The sequence below is a fragment of the Natator depressus genome, chromosome 4, assembly GCF_965152275.1.
Source record: "Natator depressus isolate rNatDep1 chromosome 4, rNatDep2.hap1, whole genome shotgun sequence".
Classification (NCBI taxonomy): domain Eukaryota; kingdom Metazoa; phylum Chordata; order Testudines; family Cheloniidae; genus Natator; species Natator depressus.
The window spans coordinates 25,045,413-25,070,783 of NC_134237.1; the positions used below are offsets into that span (position 1 = coordinate 25,045,413).

The window sequence follows — 25,371 nt, forward strand, 5'->3', positions numbered from 1 at the left end:
TTGAATGCTTTTTCTTCAAATTTAAAAAACAAAAACAAATAAATTCAGAACATAATACTGAAGTACTGGAGTACTGAAAACTATACAGCACCGCAGACTGTGTAGATAACACTAAATGCTTTAGTGCTTTAGTGTGTCAAAATGTTGCACTATATAAAGAAAAATCATTGAGAGAGGCCACTTACAATTCAGGAGATGTTCTTCTTTAACCTGTGTAGGCAGTGGGGTGGAGGAGAGAGGATGGCTGGTGCAATTGTTAGGGCACTAGCATAGGTCATGGGAGACAGGGGCTCGAGTCCCTGGTCCTCCACACGTATGGGTAACGCACAAGGCAAGTCACTTAGCCTCTCTCTGTCTCAAATCCCCATTGGTAAAATGGAGATAAAAAGTTCTGATTTCCCTCACAAGGGTACTGTGATGTTGAATACATTAAAGATTGTGAGGTGCTCAGACACTACGGTAAATAGGTACACGTAAGTTTCTTTAACTGTGTGTGTGTGTGTGTGAGAAGGATGATTTACTTGTTGCAATGCATCACTTCAGTTCCCTTACTCAATGTATGCACTGTAATGCTGTACACACAGAATAGGAACTGAGCCAAACCTTTCAAATTTTGATGTAGTTTTAAACAGTTTCATTAGCCATTTCATTTCCCTTTTACATACTTCTATGCATCCTAATTCCAAAAGTAGAAGGAGTGAAATGCTGCAAGAGAATCTTGAAAGCATAGCAATGAGAGGTTGCTTTATGGCATTGTTGAGCCTGATCAGAAACCGAAAGTACGGGAAATGTCATCTTTAAGGAGTCTTCTAGCCCCGTCCCACTGACTAAATAGGTTTGGATACGCATCTAAATATTAGGATGCTTCATCAAACTAAATCCTTGAACGTTTACAGGTTCACCCATTGATACTCCTAATTACTGTTTCAGTTCTGAATTTCTGCACCTTGGTTGGATATTGTCGTCTTGATCTCCTGGTGATGGGCAAAGACCAGATGTCCGTGCTGATTCTTATTGATTTGTCAGCAACATGGGGGCAACGTGGATGTAATGAATTCGACTGCTCCTTAGCTCAATCCTCTCTCAACCTGCACTATCACTTTCAAGGCTGTGCTTGGCCACCTGTGGGACCCCAGTGGAGGGATAGTTGAGTAGGATACATTTCCCCAACTTGTCTTCAGGTGGATTTTCTGCTACTGTGACTGTGTGGCAGGGTGTATTCCAGTTTCCACTTCTGTAGATGTTGAGTGAATCTGGCCCTTAGTTTATTGGCTTTTCTGTCCTGTGTAATTTGTTCGTCTTTCCCCAGGGGAATTTTAATTGCGATATTATTCTTCATGTAAAATGGATATTGCCCTGCACCTTTGAACATTTTCCATGTTTCTGATGCTACACCTCTGAACTCTCAGCATTGGCAATGGTGGATTAACAGTGGTTCTCTGGTGTACGGATCCAGGTGTGGGTTCTTTCCTCAGCTAGACTGGAGCAGCTGATAGTGGCATAGCAGAGCCAGGAGAGTAGCAGTAGGTGGCACTCTTCATGACTGAGTGATGATTGCTGCCTGCCTACTGCTGGAAAACCAGAATGAGAATCCGGGGAGAGATGGGAGGAGGAGAGAGAGGAGTGCCATCTCCATTTCCATCCATTCAAACAGAGTAATGTTATAGCCCAAAGAAATCAGGAGAGCAGTAAAAGGCACGCCTCAGGGACAAGTGAAGAGGAATGAGGATAACAAGAAAATACCGTGGACTCAAGTGCCCCCTTTCCTGGCTCTTCTTCAGGTATTGTCAAAGTGTCATATTAGGAGAGGGTGATATGCCATAGTAACTCAGCACCTCCTGCACATGATAGACATTAAGTTGGCATACTGTAAACCCTACCAGATTGGCTTTGAGGAGCGTTCGGGGAGTATGAACTGACCAAGAGCAAGAATGAGCAGCATGGAGGAGGGCAGATTACACTACCAGTCCCAGAAAGAGACTCAGTTGGAGCAAAGAGTAGCTTAAAAATATAGAGTGTGATCCAGGCTATTCGGAAAAGGGAAACTGAAATGCATCTGTGGACAATATAAATATATACGCGTTGGCATTTTGTATGGAAACACACATATTATTTGAATAAATGAGTTTGAGAAAGGACACATAGGCACTGACTCCGTGGGTGCTTCGGGGCTGGAGCACCCACAGAAAAAAAGGGTGCTCAGCACCCACCAGCGAACCCCACCAATCAACTCCTCCCCCACCTTCCCAGTGCCTCCCGCCCATGACGGATCAGCTGTTCAGTGGCAGGGAGGGGGCAGAACAAGGGCGGGGCACACTCGTGGGAGGGGGCAGAATGAGGTGGGAAGAGGCAGGGCGGGGTGGAGCCTTGGGGGAAGGGGTGGAGTGTGGGGGGGGCCTGGGGCAGAGCGGAGGTTAATCACTCCGGGAAAATGAGAAAGTTGGCGCCTGTGGGTGGTTTGCTTACAGATTTGATGCTGATGTTGCTTTGTAATATTTTTGTTTCTTGCCCTGCTCCAAATGTCTCTAATTCAAATTCAGAGTCATAATGTCAGCTGATGTAATTTAACATAACTCCATTGACAGGACTTAAGTATCTGACCCCTTATGCTTTTGTTCCAAGTTGCTGAGAACCTGGAAACTGGTCCAATACATTGTAATAAAGAGGAAACAAGAGTTCGATGCTTTAAAGAAATATATTTGCAGTACATTATTTTGCAGCTGCTCAAGTGATATAGACAACTCTAAATCCAATTATTTAAGGCCCAAATTGTGAGAAATCATATATCAGGAAATTTACAATGCAGTGGAATTACTTTTACCATAAATATATTATCATGATGAATACCTTAGAAATGTGTATAATGATGGTAACCTTAGCTTTAAAGTTTAATGTGTTGGTGTCAATGCATTACTTTGCAATGATAAGGACTTTTCTGTATTAGCAGTGACTAAACCCTTAATGGTGACTTTGGATAAGCCCCATATGTCTGAATGCTAATCCAAACCTAAGTTTTGAAGCTTTCCTATTCAGTTCCTAGTAACCACCTTGGTTCTTTCTTGTAAGGTTCACCGCTGTAACCTAAGCCTCCTCTGTGCATGCTCAAAGTTTCAGTGTCTTCCAGGAACATCCCTCTAGTCTTTGTCACATCACGTTCCCAAGGAATCCACCTGCTGTAAGGCCTGGCAATGTGTCTCCTACTTTTAAAGATCCGTATTTGTGTCCATCTGTCTCTTTCTCAGACGTACGAGACCTCTACTCTTATTTCTCTTAGCATATGGAGTGCTTTTGGTGTTTATAACCTCACAGGTTGCATTGTACACCAGTGTCAATGAGAACTGAAAGTGGGGAGACACCAGCAGTTCAGTCTAGAGAAAGATGCTTCCAGCAAGTGGAGAGCTCTGTCCCTGAAAGGGGCAAAAAGTTGGAGGTAGGACTGTGTGGTGAGTAGACAGTCTTGAAGCTGGGAGTTTGGAGGTAATTGGATGGAAGGAGAAAAGAGGCAACTCTGGGAAAGACTTGGATGGGGAGTAAGTAAACGTGAAGATCTGTGATGGGAGACTGCAGTGAGGTAGTTAGATCCAATTTTGAAGTTCCCGGGGGCCTCTCTAACTTAATCCCATATTTTAAAAAAAAGTTTGGATTCAGTTCAGAAAAAGGTTTGATGTTCAGTACAGTTATGATAAGAGAGAGTTGTCTCATCCCTGGTGAGCATAACTCTGAAATGTTGTGGGGTTTTGTTAGTGTACGTGTGCCCTGAGCATTGGACAGGCAAATTTTTATGCAATCAAAATAAGTGAAGTGACAGTAGAGGGAGGATCACTGAAACCTAAGGAGAGCTAAATAAATATCACTGTACACTTTTACCTGTTGATTTTATTTATTACACTGCTGTAGTTTTGGATGTGGCCTGTGAAGCATTATTAACCTTGTGCCTTTTATCAAATCAATAGATGACTAACTGCAGTAGGACTGATCATGTGAGGTGCTGAGTAAACTCAGCTCTCATTCAAGTAAATGAGAGTTGAGAGCGCTCTGTACTTCACAGGAGGTGCTCAGCATCTTGAAGGATTGGCCCCTGCACACTAGATTTGTTAGGCACCTGGATTCTGTCTTTTCTTCCAGGTTGACACTTTCCTGGGAAAAACTAGTTTAGGACAGGGTACTGGCAAACACTGGTGTAAACCAGGAAACTGGGAAAAATAAAATTCTGATTAGAATATACTAATGAAAATTGCTGAAAAATATTTCGCAATTTCAGAATATTTGTGCAGTAATATGATCTATTTAATTTGAATTAAAGGAAGTTAAAATAAAACAAAAAAGAGCCTCAAACTAAAGTGATGTGCTGTTGCCTGGGCTACTTCAAACTGAAACGTCTGAATCTGGGGGTTGCCCTTCTTTTGTTTAGCAATGAAAATTACAGGTTGGTGCTGCAGACAAAGAAGGGGGATTCCCAGATTCAGACGTTTAAGTTTCTGTGTGAGGTAAACTGCCAGACTATTTGTCCAGTCCAGTACTCCGTCTCTTGATCTGGCTGGCTAGAATGCAACTTCTGCAAATGACCTCAGTGAGTCGTGACTCAAGGCAAAAGATTTCAGCATGAGTAAAGGTGGAAGACCCCTTGACCTAACTCATGGCTATGTTGAGAAAGTTCATGAAGATGGTAGAGAGAGCCTTCGACGCAGAAATTGCGAAGAAAAAGTAAATGGGAAGGCAAGACCATATGAGGAAACTCTTTGCAAAATGCAGTGGAAAGAACAGAGGCGTGCCAGAACCACTGACTTGGGCTAAACCTGTGCAAGTATTAGAATCAGACTGAGGATGAAAGTGCTGATAATACTGCATTGCTATTGCCAAGTACATCAAAGAAAGCCTGATCCAGGTCAGCCAAAGACAATGAGGAGGAAATATCATGGTTTTTCAACCTAAAATTTTGGTTCCGGGTTATGGGCTTTAGTTGAGAGTGATGCGTTTGCTCTTGGGAAAACTAGCAACTTTGTAACATTCATTTCATAAAGGAAATAAGCCTAAAATGTTTCTTTGGAAAGGCTCCCCTGGGTAACCGACGGGAGCAGTGCATTTTCTGAATGTGTAGATGTTGATTGTTTTAATTATTGTGCTCCAAGGTTGGAATTAGATTAGATACTGAGGAGCAGAAATCAAAGTGTCATTTTGGGGAGTATAACAATTAAGTGCAAAGTGCTGTAAGCAATTTGCTGTGGGTGAAGTGTCAGATGTTCTCAGATGAATACCATCAAGAAAAATGTTGATTACTTGAAGCAGCCATACAGTTATAGACTAGTTTGCGGTGATACAAGCTATTTATTGGATTTAAGAGATGCAGTACATAAATGATCTTTCAGTGTAAATCTGTTTCCAGGCATAGTTGCTCGAGGATTAGAACTTTTTTTTTCCCCCAACTAAATGATTTCTAGGACTTACTGTGAAGAATATTAAGCTGTAATTTTGTTATAAAGCTTTGTAAACTACTAATGTACGTCACAGGTTGGGGGACTATATACAGTGATTTATAGGTGCAGAGCCAGGGAAACCCCTCTCCTAAACTAGTGTCTCTTCCTTGTCTCTAATTAGTCTGTACTTTCCAGCAAGGAGCTATATCTTCCTCTGCACTATGTCTTTTTTCTGCACGTAGCTTTGTCATTTGCTAACTATATTGTGGTGTATTGTATGTCTTAGTTCACAACCTGAAGGCCTGTTTTGTGGATGTTCCCATTCTAGGCATTTCACAGATAAATCACTGATTGTATGCTGCACCATTAAATAAACCATATTGTTTTCAACTTGCATTTTTAATATTACCCAAAAAGTAAATAAAAGAGAAATTGAAGAAAGCTGGATGCCTTGCAATTGTGGGGTTTTTTACTGGAAAATCTATGGTGTTAAATACTGTGAGAGATAGACCAGGGAATTATGGTATATATCGCATGTAGTTTAGCAGCGTGAAAAGAGGCACTGCAAAGAGCTGTCGAGAGAGAGTGGGACGACAGTAGAGCTTTTCACACGCACACATCAGAGGCAGCTTGTAACCATCTGGAAATGGTAATGAATACTGTATTGGTCAGAAACCTCTTTTTTTTTTTTAAATTCCGGGGTTTTCTTTTTCTTTCACCTTTTTTACTGTCATATGCTATGTATTCTGAGGATAGCTTTGTGCTTGGCTGGAATAATAGTGCTTGCTAGCTTACAATCAAAGAGCATACTGAGAAAAACAGCTGAGCTGTCTTAGGCAATCACCACTGGGACTACATTTCTTCACTGCTGAATAACACATCACAGGGGCAGGATTAGCCCAGCGTACGGTGCTGTGTTTTGTTAGTGGAACCCCCGAGCAGCTCTGTGCCTCCTCACCTGACTCTCATCCAGGGGGAATCTGGCATTGATATAACAAGCATACGGAAATTGAATGTAAGTGAAAGGGTCAGCTTTTTCTCTTACAAAGCTCTTTTTTTTTAAAAAAAAAAAAGAAGAATGGTTTCAGCTGAATTCTAAAGAAGTTTTCAGAGTTTGGCCGCTTTTTGAAAAAAGGAAAAAAGTTCAGTGGTTTTTGACAAAAGGTCAAATATGGGAACAAACATGACAAAAGGTCAAACATGATTAGAGAATGCAGCTTAGTTTAAGTGGCGTGTAGATGCAGAGCTATCCCATGGGGCAAAGGGTAGACAGGTACTTATTATACATGTGTTCTTACAACTTTCTCTGTAGTTCCTCTGTGAACTTTCCTAACGAGAATTATATCGTTAAGATCTTAAATATTTTAAATGCAGACTCTTTTCAGAATCAAAATCTGTTAGTTCTGTGGTGAAGTACTTCTGAGAGTTCAAATGACCTTCATTTTGAATTTTAGTGTATTGCCTTCGAATATATGTCAGACCACTAAGAAACAAACAAGGTTATCCATCCACGCTTTCATTAGCACTATATATGAAAAGGGAGTGAGATCAATTTAAACAAAGAATATTGTAAAAATTCCAGAAAGTTATGCCTTTCACATTCTGGTACAGAAGAGTCCAGGTGAGAGAGATTTTTAAAGGACATCATAACTGGAACTCAGGCTGGCAAAAAAATGAAATATTTTTGTCTTTGTTCCTCAAAAACTTGCTTTTTCATTCATCTGTTTCTGTACATTTAAAAACCTTTCTAACATGAAAGGATTTATTAATAGTAATTATTAGCTGTTGCAATGCCATGGTAGTTTGTATTTTGTTGATGCTTTACAGTGTTTGGAATTGTTATGTTTAGCCATAGTAACAGGTGAATTTAACAATGGATTCTCTTTTAAAGGAACATTATCATTATAATGTATGTGAGGAGAAAGGGATATGTCTGGAAAATAAAATAAATATTAAACGTTACCTAACGCGTTTCATAATAATACTATACATTATTTAAACCTTAGATAATTTTGCAATTTTATTTATTTTTTCTCCCTGTAAGCTGTTTTTATTTTATATTTCTGTTTGGCTGGATAATGAAAATAGACCAGTCTTATAACTTTTGTTTATGATCTTTTTTAAGTAGCAGTACTAATTATAGGAAACTATTACTCAAAACTTACAAATTGCTTTTTCTCTATAAGCCTCAAAGTCCTTATAAAGATTAAGTAAGACTTCTTTATTCCAATGTTCCAGATATGGAAACTGAGGGACAGAGTGCTCTTAGTTAGTCAGTGGCAGAGATGAGGTGAACACATATCTCCTGACTTTCGATTAAGTGTTTTAATCAATGAAATCAGTGAGGCTGATCTGCGTGTGCTATGCACACCTTGACTCTGATATTCTGCTCTCTTGCAATATGTGTGAGGACGCAAGATGTGCACAGGACACTGATAACAAATGTTATTTCATAACATTTCAAAGTATGACTCTTAGTCGGAATTGATTAAAACCAAAGTGAAAAAGACCAGGCTATTTTAACGTTTTAAATGAAGTGAGAGACTGATTGATATCCGTGAAAGATCTACTCACGTAAATACAGCAGAATGGGGAGTGAACGTGAACATAGACCATTCAAACCTAACTTTTGCTGCATGGTCCTATAATTTTCTATTGCACAAAGTCAAGCAGGCCTCTATCGAGATTTGTAGAGTTTCATTGTGTCTAGGCTGGTTTTTGGTTAGAAGTTTTGAATCCCTGCGTAACTTGCTTCCTTTTTCTTAACATCAGGGGGTGAAAATGCTGCTTATTGTATACCTCAAAAGACTTGCTTGCATTAGTTTAAAAAAAAATCTGGGAAGCAGACAGTTGAAACAGTGTCTTCCTCTGAATAAAGCCAGAACCCCAAACCATGGCAGTCTGCCAGAAGAGCCAGTTGATTCCTTGATGTTATTGTCAGAAGATGCAGGGCTGTGAATGTGCTTCCACTCCAGCATAGCCGAACTGAACAGATGCACTACGATTTTCAAACACAGAAATGCTTTTAGGCTGCTCGAATACTTCTAGCAAATTATACCCCTGCTGTCTGTGGTCAAAATTGATTATAGTTGTTTCATGTGTGCAGTTAATTTTGGTGTGTAATAGAGCAGCTTTCCCCAGAGTTGAAGCATGATGTGGGGTAGCTTTCTGTCAAACGGAGTAAGTCAGTGACACTTGCTCTTGAATTCACCCATCTTTTCAGCCAGAGATACGTTTTGTACCTCAGCCCTCACTGACTACTTAAAGATTCTTTTCCTTGCTTGCTGTTTCCACACATTCAGTTCAGAGGATGGTTATAATAGGAGGTAAGAGAATGAGACTTTTATTGCACGTCAAAAAGCAGCATCCCTGTTCAGCATGTGTGTGGTTAGCCCAACAGGAACTGTAGTCAGTTCAATTCACTCCCTCTTTTGGCAGCTAAACAGTACACTAATTTAGACTGTTAGTTATTCAGTTACTTAAAACACTGACTTGCTAGTTGGTCTGGTGACTTGGCAGGGTGGCATTGGCCTCCGAGAAGTTAAAATTTTTGCAAATGGTTGAACAGCTAATTCAGCAGCATATGGAAATTTCAGCGCGTCACTGAAGTCCATGAGATTTTGGGGCGTTGGGTATCACTTTCCCACCAAATAACTCATCCCACTGTGTTGGTGTTCCCTGGAGAGATGAACTGATCCACCCACCCAACTCACTCGCAGCTGTGTACGCTGACAGCTTAAGTCGGTATAAGTTCTGTCGCTAGGGGTGTGAGTAAGCCACCCCACCACCCCCCGTGTGAGAGAAGTTAAACCGAGCTAAGGGCCGGTGTGGACAGTGCTGCGCCTGCCGACACAGCTACCACCGCTCGTGCGGCCTGGAGTAATTAAGTCGGGGGGAGAGCTCTCTCCCGTCAGCTGCGAGTGTCTGCACTGGTAGCACTACAGAGGCACAGCTGCATCGGTGCAGCTGCCTCCCCATAAGCCCTGTCGTGTACCCGTAGCCTCAGTCACCGAGGGGAGGGGCAGCGAGAGTTCTGGCAAATAGGGATTGTGGAAAGATTCAGGATGAATTAATCAGAGAGCCAAATTTCAGAAATGTCCTGTACATTTACAGTGTCAAGCGTGTGTGTATAATCACTTGCGTGCACAGAGGACACAATCTGTGTCAACTAAGGTATTTAAATTCTGCATGCATGAATTTCGCAGCTGGCTTGGGATTCATTTGAAAATATGTCCTTAGGTGAGGTGAGATGAAACAACTCATGCCATGGAACTGAAAAAGAAATGTATCAAATATAAATCTGGTTCAAAAAGGCCTTGTTACTCTGCGGTGTGGTCTGAACTGATACTGTATTTTAGTTCTAACCATGAACAGCTAAAACAAAATTAGTTGAAAGAGCAGTGACACTTACGAATAATGTCAGTGCAGTGTTTTGTAAGCTTGGCACATACGTGTCGTCATTATATTTTAATATGGAGCGATAGTCTCTGCGTTTTTGGGGGGAAATCCAGTTAATATTTTGATTTTGTAGTTAGTATTTTCTCCTGAATACTAGTGAGATGTCCTGGATCACTTTTTAATTGGAATCGGGAAGAGGAGCTATGATGATTTATCAGTTGTATGGAACAAGAGCAGAGGTTCAAGGTCCTGTATTACTTTTGCACTCAAATGTCATTGTCTTAACGCCTTTGCCAATTGGTATATCATCATCTGAAATGATAATCAGTAAAATGCTGTGATGTGCTCGTTGCAATCTTTGATGTTTCCTTAAGATCAAATATCAAAGCATAGTTTAGTAGCAAGAGCATCGGGTTGCATTGTTTGTCTATATTTTCTTCGCTTGCTGGCGTTCAGAACAGTTTTCAGGACTCTGCTTGCAGTGATATTTATTTAATCTGGAGATAGTGGCATTCGGAATTTGCTGTGTGACCCTGCCAACACATTGGGAAAGGCATCAGGAGTTGCAGCTTGAAAATAGAAATAACTACAGCTTTTTCTTCAAGTGATGGTCTCTAGGGCTATTCTACTGTGGGTACACATGCGCTCCATGCTACTGAGATCGGAAGCAGTGTCCATAGGTCTGTGCCTGTGCCCTTCTCCTCCTCTTGCTCCGAATTGAGGGCGTAAGGGGCACTGCAGGCCAACTGTGTCTCCAGTTCCTTTCTAGTGCTCGTGGTCTGAGACGGTGGCTTTCCATGTCTGCAGCATTTTCTACCTTCTTCAACATTTTACGTGTAAATAATTGTGAATAGTCCCTTTTTTGCTACTTTTTAGATAGTTTTAGATAGTTTCTTAGTATTTAGCTAGTCAGGATAAGTTTGGGGCTTGAGGGTCCGTCCCCTCACCCCATACAGAGTGACTAGTGTGCTCAAGATGCTGGGATCCAGGAACTCTCTCTCCTGTACCCTGGCCTTCCTTGTCAGCAACAACTACCAAAAGTGTCTCTATTGCCTCGGGGAAACTAACATCTGCTCTAAGTGCAACATTTGTTGATCCTTTGCTAGCAGAACTCACCAAGCCCATGACTATAGGCTCCAAAGATTTCTTGTGGATGGTGCCCCATTCTGACTCGGTTGGGCAGACACTCCTGTACGATGGACAGAGGCACCAAGAAGCATGCTTCCGAGCACAGTGACTTTTGATTCTGGGGATGATCGGAGTAGAGCTGAAGAGTCCTCCACACGGGAACACTGAGAGGGTAGAAAACATTTTCATCAGAGATGAGAAAAAACCCCGTCCTGGTCCACCTCCAAGAAAAAGACCTCTTCCTCACACCATCAGAGTCAGGTGAGGCTCTTCACCCTGGAACACGAGGCTCATGAGCACATAAGGGGCACGGTACCAATCCTCCAGCTCCGAAAAGCAAAAGTACTCCAAAACCAACACCATCTGCACAAGTGGGACCATCCACAGTACCAACAAAAGAAGAGCACCAAGTGCCTCCTACATCAGTGGTATTGGCGCACTGCAATAAAGAATCATCAAGATAGAGAACTCTAACCAAGCCAATTCCACTGCTATGAAAGGACAGAACCTCCGCACCTCGCCATGGCTGGGTAGAAATACATTGCCACTGAGGGTATCCTCCTCCTCCCAGATCTGGAGTCTGCCATCCTCTTCGATCCAGTCCTCACAAGAGAGATCATAACACCCCCAGTCCAGGGAGGATGTGAAAGAGAGTTACTTTCCAGTATCTTCCACTAGCCATGGCATCACAAGATTCATGATACCAATGGCACTGCCCATGGAATTGGAACCAACTTTTCCCTCCTTGGATGGATCTGACATTGGTGAGAGAGTATCACTATCTCTGCCAAGGCAGGAGGTTTGCCCAGATAGAGGATCCAGAGTCTGTTGGGTTCTCTCCCATTTTTATAAGACAACATACCCCTCTTGGGACCAATGGAACCCTGTGCTCAACCATTACTCAGCCTCTGTGACTAGCATTACTGGGGACCTTGGTACCTGTAGATGTGTTATCCTGAGTTGGTACAATCCCAGTGAGTAGAGGAACCTGAACCCCCTCAGGAACAAATGGATGAGGAGAACAGACAGATAGTTCTGATGAGGCTGTCATCCTCATCCCCTGATGAGCGGTTGTATGGCCTTGCCTTCTCTGCAAGTGTTTGCAAGTAATTCCAAAACCTGTTAAGGAAGGTCGCTGACACATGGAGAAAGTGCAAGAGACACTCCAAATTCCTCAGCATTCTGTGGAGTGTCACTCCCCATTAATGAAACCATCTTAGAATTGTCCAAGGTGGTCTGGCATGCCCCAGCCAGATGCACTCCCACCCCAAAAGGGATAGAAAAGAAATACTTTGTTCCAGCCACAGGATCAGAATTTATTTATACACCTTGTCCCAAACTCCTTAATAGTCCAAGCAGTCACTGAAAGAAGATAGCAACATCTACCCCTTCTGATAAGGAAGGTAAACATTTGGATCTGTTTGGAATATTTTTACGTCAACCAGCCTGCGGTGCCACATAGCAAATTGTCAGAATACTAATGTCTAAATACAATTTTATTAATTATTCCATATTCATGGAATTCACTGACAGTCTCCTGCAGGAGGATAGAGCGCAGTTCCAAGCACTTGTTGAGGAAGGTGAATTGATTGCCAGATCATCCCTCCAACCTTCAATGGATGGAGATAACACGGAAACCTGGTGGATGGTGAAAACTATTGGCATGCCTACAGTGTTATAGCTTCAGCCCTCCGGATTCCCCAGGGAAGTCCAACGTACCGTGCTCCCTTCAAATCCTCCAGTCAGTTCCGTGTGAAGTTGAATGATTCGTTACACTCATTGAAGGACTCAAGGACAACCCTCCGCTCACTGGAGATCTATACCCGAGCACCAATCTGACCTTTCAGTCCTCATCCTCAGAGGGACCTGCACAACACCTTCAAAAGATGAGTCTGGGCATTTAAATTCTTAACTCTGCTTAAAAGCCATAGACTTCACAGAGATGCTGGTTTTCTGCCTCATGGCAACAATTTGTAACAAACCTTGGTGCCTACTTAACCCTCCTTTGTCCTATGACAGAAGAGGTGTTAAATGCCACTTCATCTTAAGTGATTTCCTATAATGTGTATAAATATCTTTTGATTAACGATCTGTCCCACCTTGTATTTAGCTGTGACACTCTGGTTACCTTCTCCAGATTTGAGGAAGAGCTCTGTGCAGCTCGAAAGCCTATCCTTCCACCCACAGAAGCTAGGCCAATAAAAAGATATTAACTCACCCCCCTTATCTGTCTCATATCCTGGGACCAACACAGCTACAGCATCACAAACGATATTTGTGTCATGACTTTTTTTGATAAAATATGATCTATGCAAAGAGAGAGAAATCCAAAATTGATGACTTCAGTAGGAATTTTGCCTGAGTAAGGACTGCAAGAACTTGTGAACAGCACAGCCAATAAGCCTAGGAAACAAAATGTCATACAACATAATCCCAAACATATTTCCACTGACAATCCAACATACCAATATTCCATCAGCTGTATACCAAATTAAATTAATTGTCAAGTAAAATGCATAACAACCTTAACTTTGGTCTTCGTAATACTGTATCATGTTATTTGAAAAGGGAGGATTATTTTTCTTCTTACGAAATTTAATTTACTCAGTTTTTTAATCAAAATGTGTGGTACTTAACGTGACCTTTTTTCAGTTTTTTGGCAACCGTGAGTATCGGATGATGGAAGCCTGTTCGTCATTCTCTTTTTCTTCTTCAGTATATGATCATCACCAATAAAATCTCATCAGCAATACTGTGGCTTTTCTGTTACCTCTTTACTTTTATATGCAGTATATCAGGCTGTGCTGAGGCATACTTTATTACAACTTCCCTTTAAGAGCTGCATTGTCATAGCTGATTATTCCCCCCCCCCCCAAAAAAAAAAATCATGTGGAAATTCTTTTATCTGATGACTGACTGTAAAGAACAGTGAGTTAGCGGTTATCAATTTCCCTTTCCCATAAAACAATCATTTCAGTGCTGTAATGTTGGTCTGTTCAGATGTAATCATTCTGCAGTACATGCAGTATAGGTGTTATGTGATTTTTCATATTTTAATAAAAATAGACATTTTATAACATTGAAGCTGAAAAATAATGTAGTAAGTGAATGGGCAAGTGCAGGATTTAGAAAAGTTAGAAGTTTTGTGTTATATTTCTTGAGACCTTAATTAATTCATTAGGTTTTAGGTCGTTGCTGGATTCACTGAGAGTAGCTGTTCTAGATCAGAATTGACTGATGTCACTCCGTATTGCTGTCTGCACATCAGTCTCCTGCCCAGTGGATTGTCTTCAAATATTTGTGAGGAAAGGAAAGACATCAGGTTGCATTTATAGTGAAGAAGGCATTTACTTGTGTCAAGGTTCCTTCCCCACTCTGAACTCTAGGGTACAGATGTGGGGACCTGCATGAAAACCTCCTAAGCTTACTTTTACCAGCTTAAGTTAAAACTTCCCCAAGGTACAAATTATTTTACCCTTTGCCCTTGGATTTCCACTGTCACCACCAAACTTTATCTGGGTTCCTGAAAAAACGGAGTTTGGACACGTCTTTCCCCCCAAAATCCTCCCAACCCTTGCACCCCACTTCCTGGGGAAGGTTTGGTAAAAATCCTCACCAATTTGCATAGGTGACCACAGACCCAAACCCTTGGATCTTAGAACAATGAAAAAGCATTCAGTTTCCTTACAAGAAGACTTTTAATAGAAGTAAAAAAAAAAAATCATCTCTGTAAAATCAGGATGGTAAATACCTTACAGGGTAATTAGATTCAAAACATAGAGAATCCCTCTAGGCAAAACCTTAAGTTACAAAAAAGACACACAGACAGGAATATTCATTCTATTCAGCACAGCTATTTTCTCAGCCATTTAAAGAAATCATAATCTAACACATACCTAGCTAGATTACTTACTAAGTTCTAAGACTCCATTCCTGTTCCGTCCCCGGCAAAAGTATCATACAGACAGACACAGAGCCTTTTTTTTTTCTCCCTCCTCCCAGCTTTTGAAAGTATCTGGTCTCCTCATTGGTCATTTTGGTCAGGTGCCAGCGAGGTTACCTTTAGCTTCTTAACCCTTTACAGGTGAGAGGATTTTTCCTCTGGCCAGGAGGGATTTTAAAGGGGTTTACCCTTCCCTTTATATTTATGACAACTTGTCTAAATTTGATAGCTTCAGAGATATCTATGATATTTAATTGTTCCAGACCCATTATTTATGTTCGACTTAGAACATTACCATTTTGTAATTTTCACCATAGAAAAGCTCTGGCTGGCTAGTAGATACATCCAGAAAATGTCATGGTTGATTAAATCAGAGCCTAGTGTTTTCACTCAGTATTACTCTTAATATTTTTCTTTAGATTTCCTGCCCCATGAGCCAGATGTCTGAAAATATTTGACTGGAACATTGTAAAAGTTGATTCCTTATCCACAAATAACAATGAAATATAGTCACAAAACCTGCTTTGTGATTGCTTGTTGAAAGAGGACTTAGTTTAAAAATGTGTGTTCCAGTGACCCACAAAGGGAACATTTATCGTGTTAATTTGTTGGATGTAGGCTGGATCTAAAAATATGATAACTACAAATGTAACTCTTTTAGAGAAACAGAAGCAGATCATAATGCAAATATAATTTATTTTAATCTTAATTATACTTAATATTAATCATAGCTACGGGAAAGTAGAGAATACATCAGATGCAGTGAATTCCTTGTGTAAATTGGTTTTAATTTCCGATTTTGCTAAGATTAAAAAAAAAAAAAAAAGCAGCTACGGGAGTCTGGGGAAGCCAGGTGTATTGTGCACCAAATGCAAATGTTTTATGTTACTGATGCTTCACAATGAGTTTTCGGTTTGACTTTCAGCAGGGCCGAATACTCAAAGCTCTCATGGGGTTCAGTGAGATGTGAGGGTGTTGAGCACCTTCCAAGATCAGGCCATTAATGTACATTCCATGTGTCTTTTAATGTACATTCTGTGGGCCTTTGTTTCTATTTCACACGCATTACATTGGTGGTTGAATTCAAATGTTTTTCATGATGGCGATAGTGTGATATTTTCTGCCATACTCCGTGGAGGTGAAATTGGAATGGGAGGGCTATAATCTCCCCAAATCTAAGTTTTCTCTCTAGATCAGTGTTTTTTGGGCATTTCACCATCAGCTCACACTTTTATCAAAGCTTATGAGCTCAGAACCTTTTTTCCCAGTTTGCTGAAGACTATGTTCATTTATATCACCCATTAATGAATTAGGAGAACATTAAAGCTTGTACAGCAATCATAGTTGTTTTCTGGACAGGTTTCATTGAGATGGAAAAGCTAAGCTCTGTGTGTAGAGTTTATCCAGGTACAGAGGGATTGACCCAGTCTGAAACCTGAAAGCGCCCAGAGTGTCCCATGAGGAGACTGGGCCTAACGGGGGTAAAGGTTGAGGGGGATAGCCCTATGGTTCCTGTCCCTCTAGCCTTTTACCCCTTCACCCTCTGCCATCTTATTCTATCCCTATCACCTCCTCGCCATTAAAGTCTGAGGCAACTACTTTCTGCCACCCCTCCTCTGCTTCCTCCTCAGTTTTTTCTGCCCAGCAACTCCACACTGGCTGGACACCAGTGGAGGGGGCAGAGGAGGAAAGCTCGTCTCCCTGTCCTGTCCTCAGTTGCATCACAGCTACCCGAGTGGTAAGGAATAGTCACTGCAGAGGAAATTCTGCTCATTCCCTGCTGGAGGCGTGAGAAAAAGTGTTTGGTTGGATCTGGAGAAACAGACCGGGAATCAAAACTATGAAAATGCACATGGTTTTTAAAGATGGTAAATAAAAAAGTAAGACAAGAATGTGTGGGGTTTATCCAGATGCTGTCTAAACTCCACAGATTGAGAGAGTTGGCTCTAGTCTAGATGACACTTGAAAGAGATTACAGGCGGGGCAGGAGGGAGAAAATTAAAAGTAAGAAACTGCCAATGGTGGTTTTAATGCCGAGCTAATTGTTTTGTCCTTGAGACTGAAATTCTAAGTCTATGTTAGTTTTAAGAGCTGCGTGAGTAGTACTGAAAAACAGAAAATCCTTTGTCCATCTCCCCCCCCCTTCAAAAAGACAGAGCCCTAAATCACGTCATGCTTGCTGGTTTGAGAAGGGATTAATAACCTCCGTAAGGCTTGGAATTGTTCATCCTAAAGTGCATTCATACTCTCTAGTTACTATATAAAAACTGGCACTTTCTTACATAATAGACGACACTGTGTATAATTAAAGGAATATTTCCTTGCTTTTGGTGACAAAAATAAGTTGTTTTTAACATTTTTTTTAATTGAAGAGGCAACATAAATTTGGGAGAGGGAGCTGGATTCTATTCCATCCACTCACCATCAATAAACTATTACTAAAATTACGGGACCAAACCTTGCCCTCTCTGTTGCAACTGTGCAATTCCACTGAAGGTAGTGGGGTTGTTCAGGTACAACTGAGGCTTAAGTACGAAGACACCTTTGCAAAGGAGATTGCAATGGTGTAACCAAGTACGGAATTTGTCTTTCAGAATCTGGTACTGGTAATGATGGACCGAAAGACAGAGGGGGAACGGGGTTTGAGTCTCAGCTCCCACTTGAGGATGTATGGATGGCTGTTAGAAAATGTATACAATTAGCAAATTTGATATGGAATCATTGAGGCACAATAAACATAAAACCCCACAATTACATTTTAGAGTCATCTTTCAGCTTCCAACTGCACTTTAATCTCCAATACAAAACAAAGAACTGTGTAAAATTTTTGAGAGTAAGAAAAAAAAATTGAGACTTGTTCAGAGTCTTGCACACCCCCTTCCCACCTGGAAACTTACATTTCTTCTTTCTTTTGTAGCCAGTGGTCTAGACAAACCGTATTTGCGGAGTTCTGGACAGTTGAACTTGGAGAACAGAAAGGAAGATGGTGAGAGTACAGCACCTGCTCCTCCCCAGAAGCCACTGCAGTGTCACTGCAATCACCACTGTCCAGAGGACTCAGTCGACAGCACCTGCAGGTTGATGGGACAACTTGTATTTCAGATATTTTGGGGGGAAGGTTATGTACAATAATTAACATTTTAAAACTTGGGTGCCTCAAGTTAGGCACCCCAATCTGTTTAGGCACCTTTAATACAATCAGTGTACAATTAAATGGGAGTGGTGGGCACTCTATAAATCAGCCCATTTTTATATAGATGCCTAAAGATAACTCGATGCATTCAGGTTTGAAAATTTAGGCCAATACTTATCGTAATAATTTGCATATGAGACATAGTTGAATTATGAATAGGTTATCAAAAAGTACAAGCCATAGCTTATGTATGGATGGAGCAAACTGCTCTTCCCCTGTGCATAAGGACCAGCGTTAAAGAAATTGTGCTTCTCCTGGAGTAGTGTAAGGCATCGCCTCTTTGGAGGGTTAGTGGTTGTTAGTGGCTAAATAATGGCGCAATCTAGCCTGAGATGTATATGTGGTTAGCCTTTCTTGTAGCAACGTGAGAGGGAAGTGCTGCTCTCAGATTGGTGTGGTGAATTTCAACTCTGTTGTTCTCTTTTCCCTGTATATGTGGAACGCTGAGTTCTGCTTCTGTAAGGAGTGTGGAATACTGAAGATTTTGCAATTTAATGTTAAGTTCCTACAGCTTTTTATGCTCTCATCCAAGTCCAGTGGAGCATTGGGTATGCAATAACTATAGAACTGGGACATAGGTATATTACTGTGACTGGACATTCCAGTTGGGTATGCAGTTCCATCCGAGGAGGTTACAGGGAGTTTGATATTTTAATCCTGCTGGACTGCTTCTCAAGGCAAAGTGTTGTAAAAGAACAGGATGGGAGGAATCTCCAAGGTGGTTCAAGATGTTGGTAGAGATTTGGAGAGGGGTTTTTAAAAATAGTTGCTTCTCAGTTTGACACTATTCTGCACAGCCTGCAATTTCAAGACCTGTCAAGTTTAAAAGTGCCAAAGCTTTGATAAAAGCCTGGGACAGTATTTTTCTGTCCCACTTTCAGCTCCTCCTCCAGGTCCTAGCGCTCTGGCTAGAAGCAGCATTTAACCGCTATTGCATGGTATTTTGTTTTAAGGTTTAAAATTCCGCACTTGGCTACCAGTTTGCAGGTTCTCTGCTGTGTGAATCAGCCATTTCCTGTTCATGTCTAAGGAGAGCCACTGTTTTTACACATGCCAGCTTTCACAGCAGAGGACGTATAAAGCAGTCGCTAAAAAGTTGCAGCTGATTAGAAAATAAGAAAACACAAAGGTGTCCGCTTTGGAAACGTTCAGTTGGCTGACGTAAGTAAGCATCCCCACGACCAAGAAACAGAACCTGCCACCAAGCTAACACCTCATTAGCAGTGTAATGTAAAGTTTCTGAGGGTTCGTCTATACTTAAAACGCTACAGTGGCAGCAGATGTGCTGCTGTCACGTTTCAGAGTAGGCACTACCTACGTTGATGGAAGGGGCTCTCCTGTCACGATAGGTAACCCACTTCCCTGAGAGGCAGCAGCTAGATCAACAAGAATTCTTCCATCGACCTAGTGCTGTCTACACGGGGACTTAGGTCGGCTTAACAATGCTGCTCAGGGGTGTGAATTTATTACACCCCTGAGCAACATAGTTAAACAGGCCTAATTTTCTAGTGTAGACCAGCCTACGGTGATATCTACATGTAAAGTGCTACAGTCGCAGCACTGCAGTCTAGACCCTCACTACAACAATGGAAGGGGGTTCTCCTGTCCCTGTTGTTAATCTACCTTGTCTCCGAGAGGCGGTTGCTAAGTCGATGAAGAAGCATTCCTTCTGTTGACCTAGCACTGTCTCCACCAGGGGTTAGGTCAGGGGTTCTCAAACTGGGGGTCGGGACCCCTCAGGGGGTCATGAGGTTATTACATGGGGGGGTCGCGAGCTGTCAACCTCCACCCCAACCCCGCTTTGCCTCCAGCATTTATAATGGTGTTAACTATATTAAAAAGTGTTTTTAATTTATAAGGGGGGGGTCGCACTCAAAGGCTTGCTATGTGAAAGCGGTCACCAGGAAAAAGTTTGAGAACCACTGGGTTAGGTCATCATAGCTTCGTCTCTCAGCACAAATCCCACTCACAAACATCAGGATTTATTCAGAGTCCTTCCATGTCACACTTTTAAAACATATCCCTTTAGTTTTAAATCATAACGGGTAGCTGTTTTCAGCTATGTGTACCTAAAGCTAACCGCTTACAAACAGTTTAAAAAAAAGTAAAATGCCAGAATATGATGTCATTTCAGCCTAAATGAGAGGGGAATTTAATGGTAAATTTATGTTCTGTTAACATGATTCTCACATTGTTAAACACCCAGTCGCAAAATCATCCTTATTGAAGTCACACCTCTTTGGAGCTTTATTTCCAGTTTTAATTAGGGTGTCAGGTGTTTAGTTTAAGCTGGAATTTACCTCACAAAACCTTCTTCTCCCTCCAGCCCAGCACAGCCCTTCTACCCCTAAAACACTTTCATTTTCCCGCACCAGTTGCCGTTTCATATGTCATCGGAACACAGTATTCCTTGTTAATTTCACACTGAGCAGTGGCATAAAAGAAAAAATTGCAAAGCCAGTACCTGGACAATGGAAGTTTGTACCATATTTCTTCAACTACATTTCTCTTTAAAGATACCCTATGATTTATCAGCAATAAAGTAAAAATATAATTCAAAGGGACCTCTTTCCAAATATAATATAAAAGGACTCTTTTCAAGGATGACGATTTAATATTTGTACACCTCCCATCATTGTAGTAGCTATGTCTGAGCTCCAGATGACACTGATTTTCCTTATATTTGCAGAGTCCAGTTACTTTTTAATATTTTTTCTTTCTAAAGTCTTCCATACATAATTCAGAATTAAGGAAGAGAGATACAAAGGGACCTCTGTATTGAGAAGGGTGCCCAGCCTCTGAAATTGGGAAGGAGTGAGTGAGCGAGCGATATTAGAGAGACGAGGGGGGTGAGGTAATATCTCCTAGTGGACGAACTTCTGTTGGTGAAAGAGACACACTTGCAAGCTACACAGCGCTCTTCTTCAGATCTGGACGGAGGGATACTAAGGTGAAGGAGATAGAGCTGAGAGAGATTGCTAGGTCACCAGTCAGCTGACTCTGTTGTAACCAGTTCTCAAGAGATTTGGCCAAGCCTACCCTGCTAAACTGGGACTCCTTTTACTTTGGGACCCTCACACCATAGAGCCTTTAATTTTCACCCTTTGCTGTAATCTGAATTGCTGTTTGCACATTGCAATGCCTTAAAACAATCAGGAACTTTCATTCTGCTTCTCTATAAATGATGTTTCTCCTTATCAGAGTTCAAATGAAGGAGATGCCACTGTGTTTGTGTGATGTATAGGTGAACTGATTCTGGTAAAATCTTCTTACAGTAGTTGAGTTAATTATCTACACTCTGTCTCCCCTAATCACCAAAAGGGCTTCCTATCTTTTATGAAATCCATCTCAGTCTCTCAGCAACCCTATCAGTCTGCTAGGTCGTTGGCTGCCTTCAGATCTCATGAGTTATGAGATTTCATTGTGCACAGAGTAGGAGCAGTGTATTCTAGGTCACCCCTAGCCCAACAATGCAAGTGAAATTTCATTAGACCAGCTGGCCAGAGCCCAGCAAAATTTCAGGCTTGAGACCCCTGTTGTTGGAACACTACCAAAGGCAGGGGACCTTTCACGGGTCAGGGAACCGATTTTCTGAAAGTTCAGTGAGAAAGCATTTCCAGGTGTATTCAAATTAAGACTCAGATATAGAGCACAGCCCTGTAGCAACTGCAGTGAGGTACAATATTGAATTTCCTTCTGAAAAAAGCAACCTGCTTCTCTGCCAGGAAATGTTGGTCCGCTTTGACAGGTATTTACTTGGGGTGGTATGACACTACTGACTGCCAACCAGCTGTACTGTTATCCATCTGGATGTTTGTATAAAAATGAGGACATCTTGTGGCCACTTAGAAACCCTTCCAGGATTGTATTTCTTATACTTTTTGCAGGGACTACATCGTATGGGCATTACTTCCTTTTCAAGTCAGCATTCTAAAAGCAAGTGTCCATCAAATCCCTCAACTACCTGCTGCCTTCATAACAACTCTATAGTACTGTGAACAGTGGGCAATTTTATAGTGCACATGTTCAGCAATACTTTAGCTCTACAGATAAGTTAAGAACACGCTTAATTATTTTCTCTTAAAGCTAGCATGATTTTAACAATTAAAAAAATAATTACTGTAATTTATAGCAACAGTGGTGGCCCTTTTAAACACCTGGCAACTAAAATAAATGGCTACGGTTAGCTCGTTATCTACAGTGTTCCTCTCCTACTTGCCTATATTTACTGTAGGTAATACCTTTATTACTCTAAACTGTGGGGTTATCCAACTGCAAATATTGACTTAGTTATCTAAGGCAATTGGCAAATTTTCAAGGGTCACCTTTATATTATGTAGTTAACAAGTCATTTGGTCTTGAAAATGATTGTTTTGCACCTAGATTTCAGAGACAGGATAGGGTGCTTAGTTTCATGTTTGTCTTTGGGCTTCAGCATGAATTCCCTAGAGTCCGATAGGTTTTCAAGGCTATGGGGTATTGTGTATCCTTGTTACCTTACATTATCACAAAAGATATGCAAATGGTGTCAATCTAACTGAGGGAGACAGTGGCTGAGCACACAGGTGTTTGGAAGACTGATTGATTAACAGGGACCTTTCTCAGGAAGAGGTGAAAGTATTTGTAAGAACTTCATATGTCTTTACTTGTAAAGATTGTTCACTCACAACCTGTTGAAACCTTAACCCTCTTTCTGCTGTGGGGGTTCAAAATAGGTTTTCAAAACAGAATTTCAAAGCTGCTTAGTTTCAAGACAAATTGAGCCTCATTTTAAAAATTGACATGATGCATTTGCACGTGCAAAATGCATGAAGTCACTGCAGTCATGCATACCCATAGGGTAGTTGCATACGAAAAAAAAATTGGACTTCACTGGGCATGTACACAATGCAATCAAAGTAGTCACGTTCACTGATTAGGTGCATGGTCATATATACAATTTTCTATGTAAAAACATGTGCCAGCAGTTTTAAAAAGTCTGTCCCAGAGCTTTTGTCCGACTGCCGTGCAAAGCAAGTTCTATCTGGTTTCTCAGATATTACCTAATGGTCTGCGTTGATTGTGTTTCTACACAGCTGTGTTTTAAAACAGATAAAACGCTTAGCTTTGGTTTATCAACCGTAATAGAGAATAAAATTGCTTTGCCAGGGATTGTTTGCATGGGACATGCGAGCAATTTTATTCTCATTTTGTTATCAAACTATGGAGCTGTGAGTATCTCTAATTTCAAATGTATGGGGAGAGGACTTCAGCAGTAGGCTGAAATACCAAATTAAGGTCTTTTGTCTTTTGTCAGAAGTAGGGCTGTCGATTAATCTCAGTTAACTCAAGCGATTAACTAAAAAAAAAATCATGATTAATAGCAGTTTTAATTGCACTGTTAAGCAATAGAATACCAAGTGCAATTCATTAAATAGCTTGGATGTTTTTCTACATTTTCAAATATATTTATTTCAATTACAACACAGAATACAAAGTGCACAGTACTCACTTTATATTATTATTTTTATTACAAATATTTGCACTGTAAAAATGATAAAAGAAATAGTATTTTTCAATTCACCTCATACAAGTACTGTAGTGCAATCGCTTTATCAAGAAAGTGCAACTTACAAATGTAGATTTTTTTGGTTACAAAACTGCACTAAAAAAAAAAACAGTGTAAAACTTTAGCGCCTACAAGTCCACTCAGTCCTACTTCTTACTGAGCCAATCGCGAAGACAGACAAGTTTGTTTACATTTACGGGACATAATGCTGCCTGCTTATTATTTACAGTGTCTCCTGAAAGTGAGAACAGGCACTTTTCACATGGCACTTTGCAAGGTATTTACGTGCCAGATATGCTAAACATTTGTATGCCCCTTCGTGCTTCGGCCATCCTTCCAGAGGACATGCTTCCATGCCGATGACGCTCGTTAAAAAAATAATGTGTTAATTAAATTTGTGACTGAACTCTTTGGGGGAGAATTGTATGTCCCCTGCTCCGTTTTACCCGCGTTCTGCCATATATTTCACATTACAGCAGTTTAAGAACACTTTCACTGCAGATTTGACAAAAGGCAAAGAAGATACCGATGTGAGATTTCTAAAGATAGCTACAGCACTTGACCCTAGATTTCAGAATGTGCCTTCCAAAATCTGAGAGGGACTAGGTGTGGAGCATGCTTTCAGAAGTCTTAAAAAAGCAACACTCCAATGTGGAAACTACAGAAACTGACCACCAAAAACAAAAATCAACCTTCTGCTGGTGGCATCTGACGAAAACGAACATGCGTCAGTCTGCACTGCTTTGGATCATTATTGAGCAGAATCCATCATCAGCATGGACCCACATCCTCTGGAATGGTGGTTGAAAACCAAAGGTTTGTTGTGATTTGAAGGGGGAAGCTGTAGCACTCAGCTATTTTTATTCGTATTATTACACAAAAAAGAATATTCTGCCATTGTTTAAAATCTAGCAGTGCCTAGGTCAAGTGTAACTCCTTAAATACTTTGGGGAAGAAGAGCAGGGGATCCATACTAAGCAGGGGCTAAATGATTCAGTTACAACAAGACCTTGGCGTGAATCTTTCTCCTCCATCCATGAACCCAGTTCCAATTGAGTGTTGTGCTGAGGTAAGCCTCGCTTTCCTCTGTACTCTCAAAATTAATACAGTTCATGACTCCCTCGTTCTTCTCTCTGCATCCTGCCTTAATCTGTTTTGAATGGGATTTGTCTTACTTTGTGCTTTGTAAAAGCATCATGGCCTAAATTTTCCAAGGTGTCTAGCAAATTTCAGGTGCCCAACTTGAGACAGCTTAATGGGGCCTGATTTTCAGCGTGCAGGTGCTCAAAACTTTCTGAAAATTAAGGACTTGTTAAGGTCTCACGTTGGTCATTCAAAATCACTAATAACTTTTTGAAAATGTAGGCCCATGTATCTTTATGTTATGGTAAATAATCAATGATAATACTCCAATCTCTGCTGAACCCCTTTGCACTGTCCCAGCCAGCACAATGAGCTTCAGAGAGGAAGCTCCAGAAAATGGGAGATTGCCACAATAAATTGAATTTACTTAAACCAAGAACACACACTCCATATTAGAAAATACTCACTTTACATTTGTCTTTTCATTTTGCAACGTTAAAAAAATGGAGCTACACTGTACAGCATACAAGCGTATTCACTGGCTCAGCCTAAGATCTTGCATATGTGCACAGAAAATTACTTGTTTTAATGTGCTTTGTTTTTTCAACCACAAAACTAGAATATAAATTATCTGTATTTTGATTATTCGTTTTTGTAAATAATC

The 25,371-nt window shown here is 40.9% G+C and overlaps 1 protein-coding gene across 5 annotated transcripts in view; it reads left to right on the plus strand.

The window, feature by feature from the left end:
* BMPR1B (bone morphogenetic protein receptor type 1B) overlaps positions 1–25,371 on the plus strand; it is a 350,045-nt gene that overhangs the window by 298,067 nt on the left and 26,607 nt on the right. For all 5 annotated transcript variants that reach the window (XM_074950638.1, XM_074950637.1, XM_074950641.1 and 2 more), the window contains one exon: positions 17,801–17,960. In XM_074950638.1, coding sequence (XP_074806739.1) covers positions 17,801–17,960 — 160 coding nt within the window. The remainder of the gene's footprint in view (positions 1–17,800; positions 17,961–25,371) is intronic.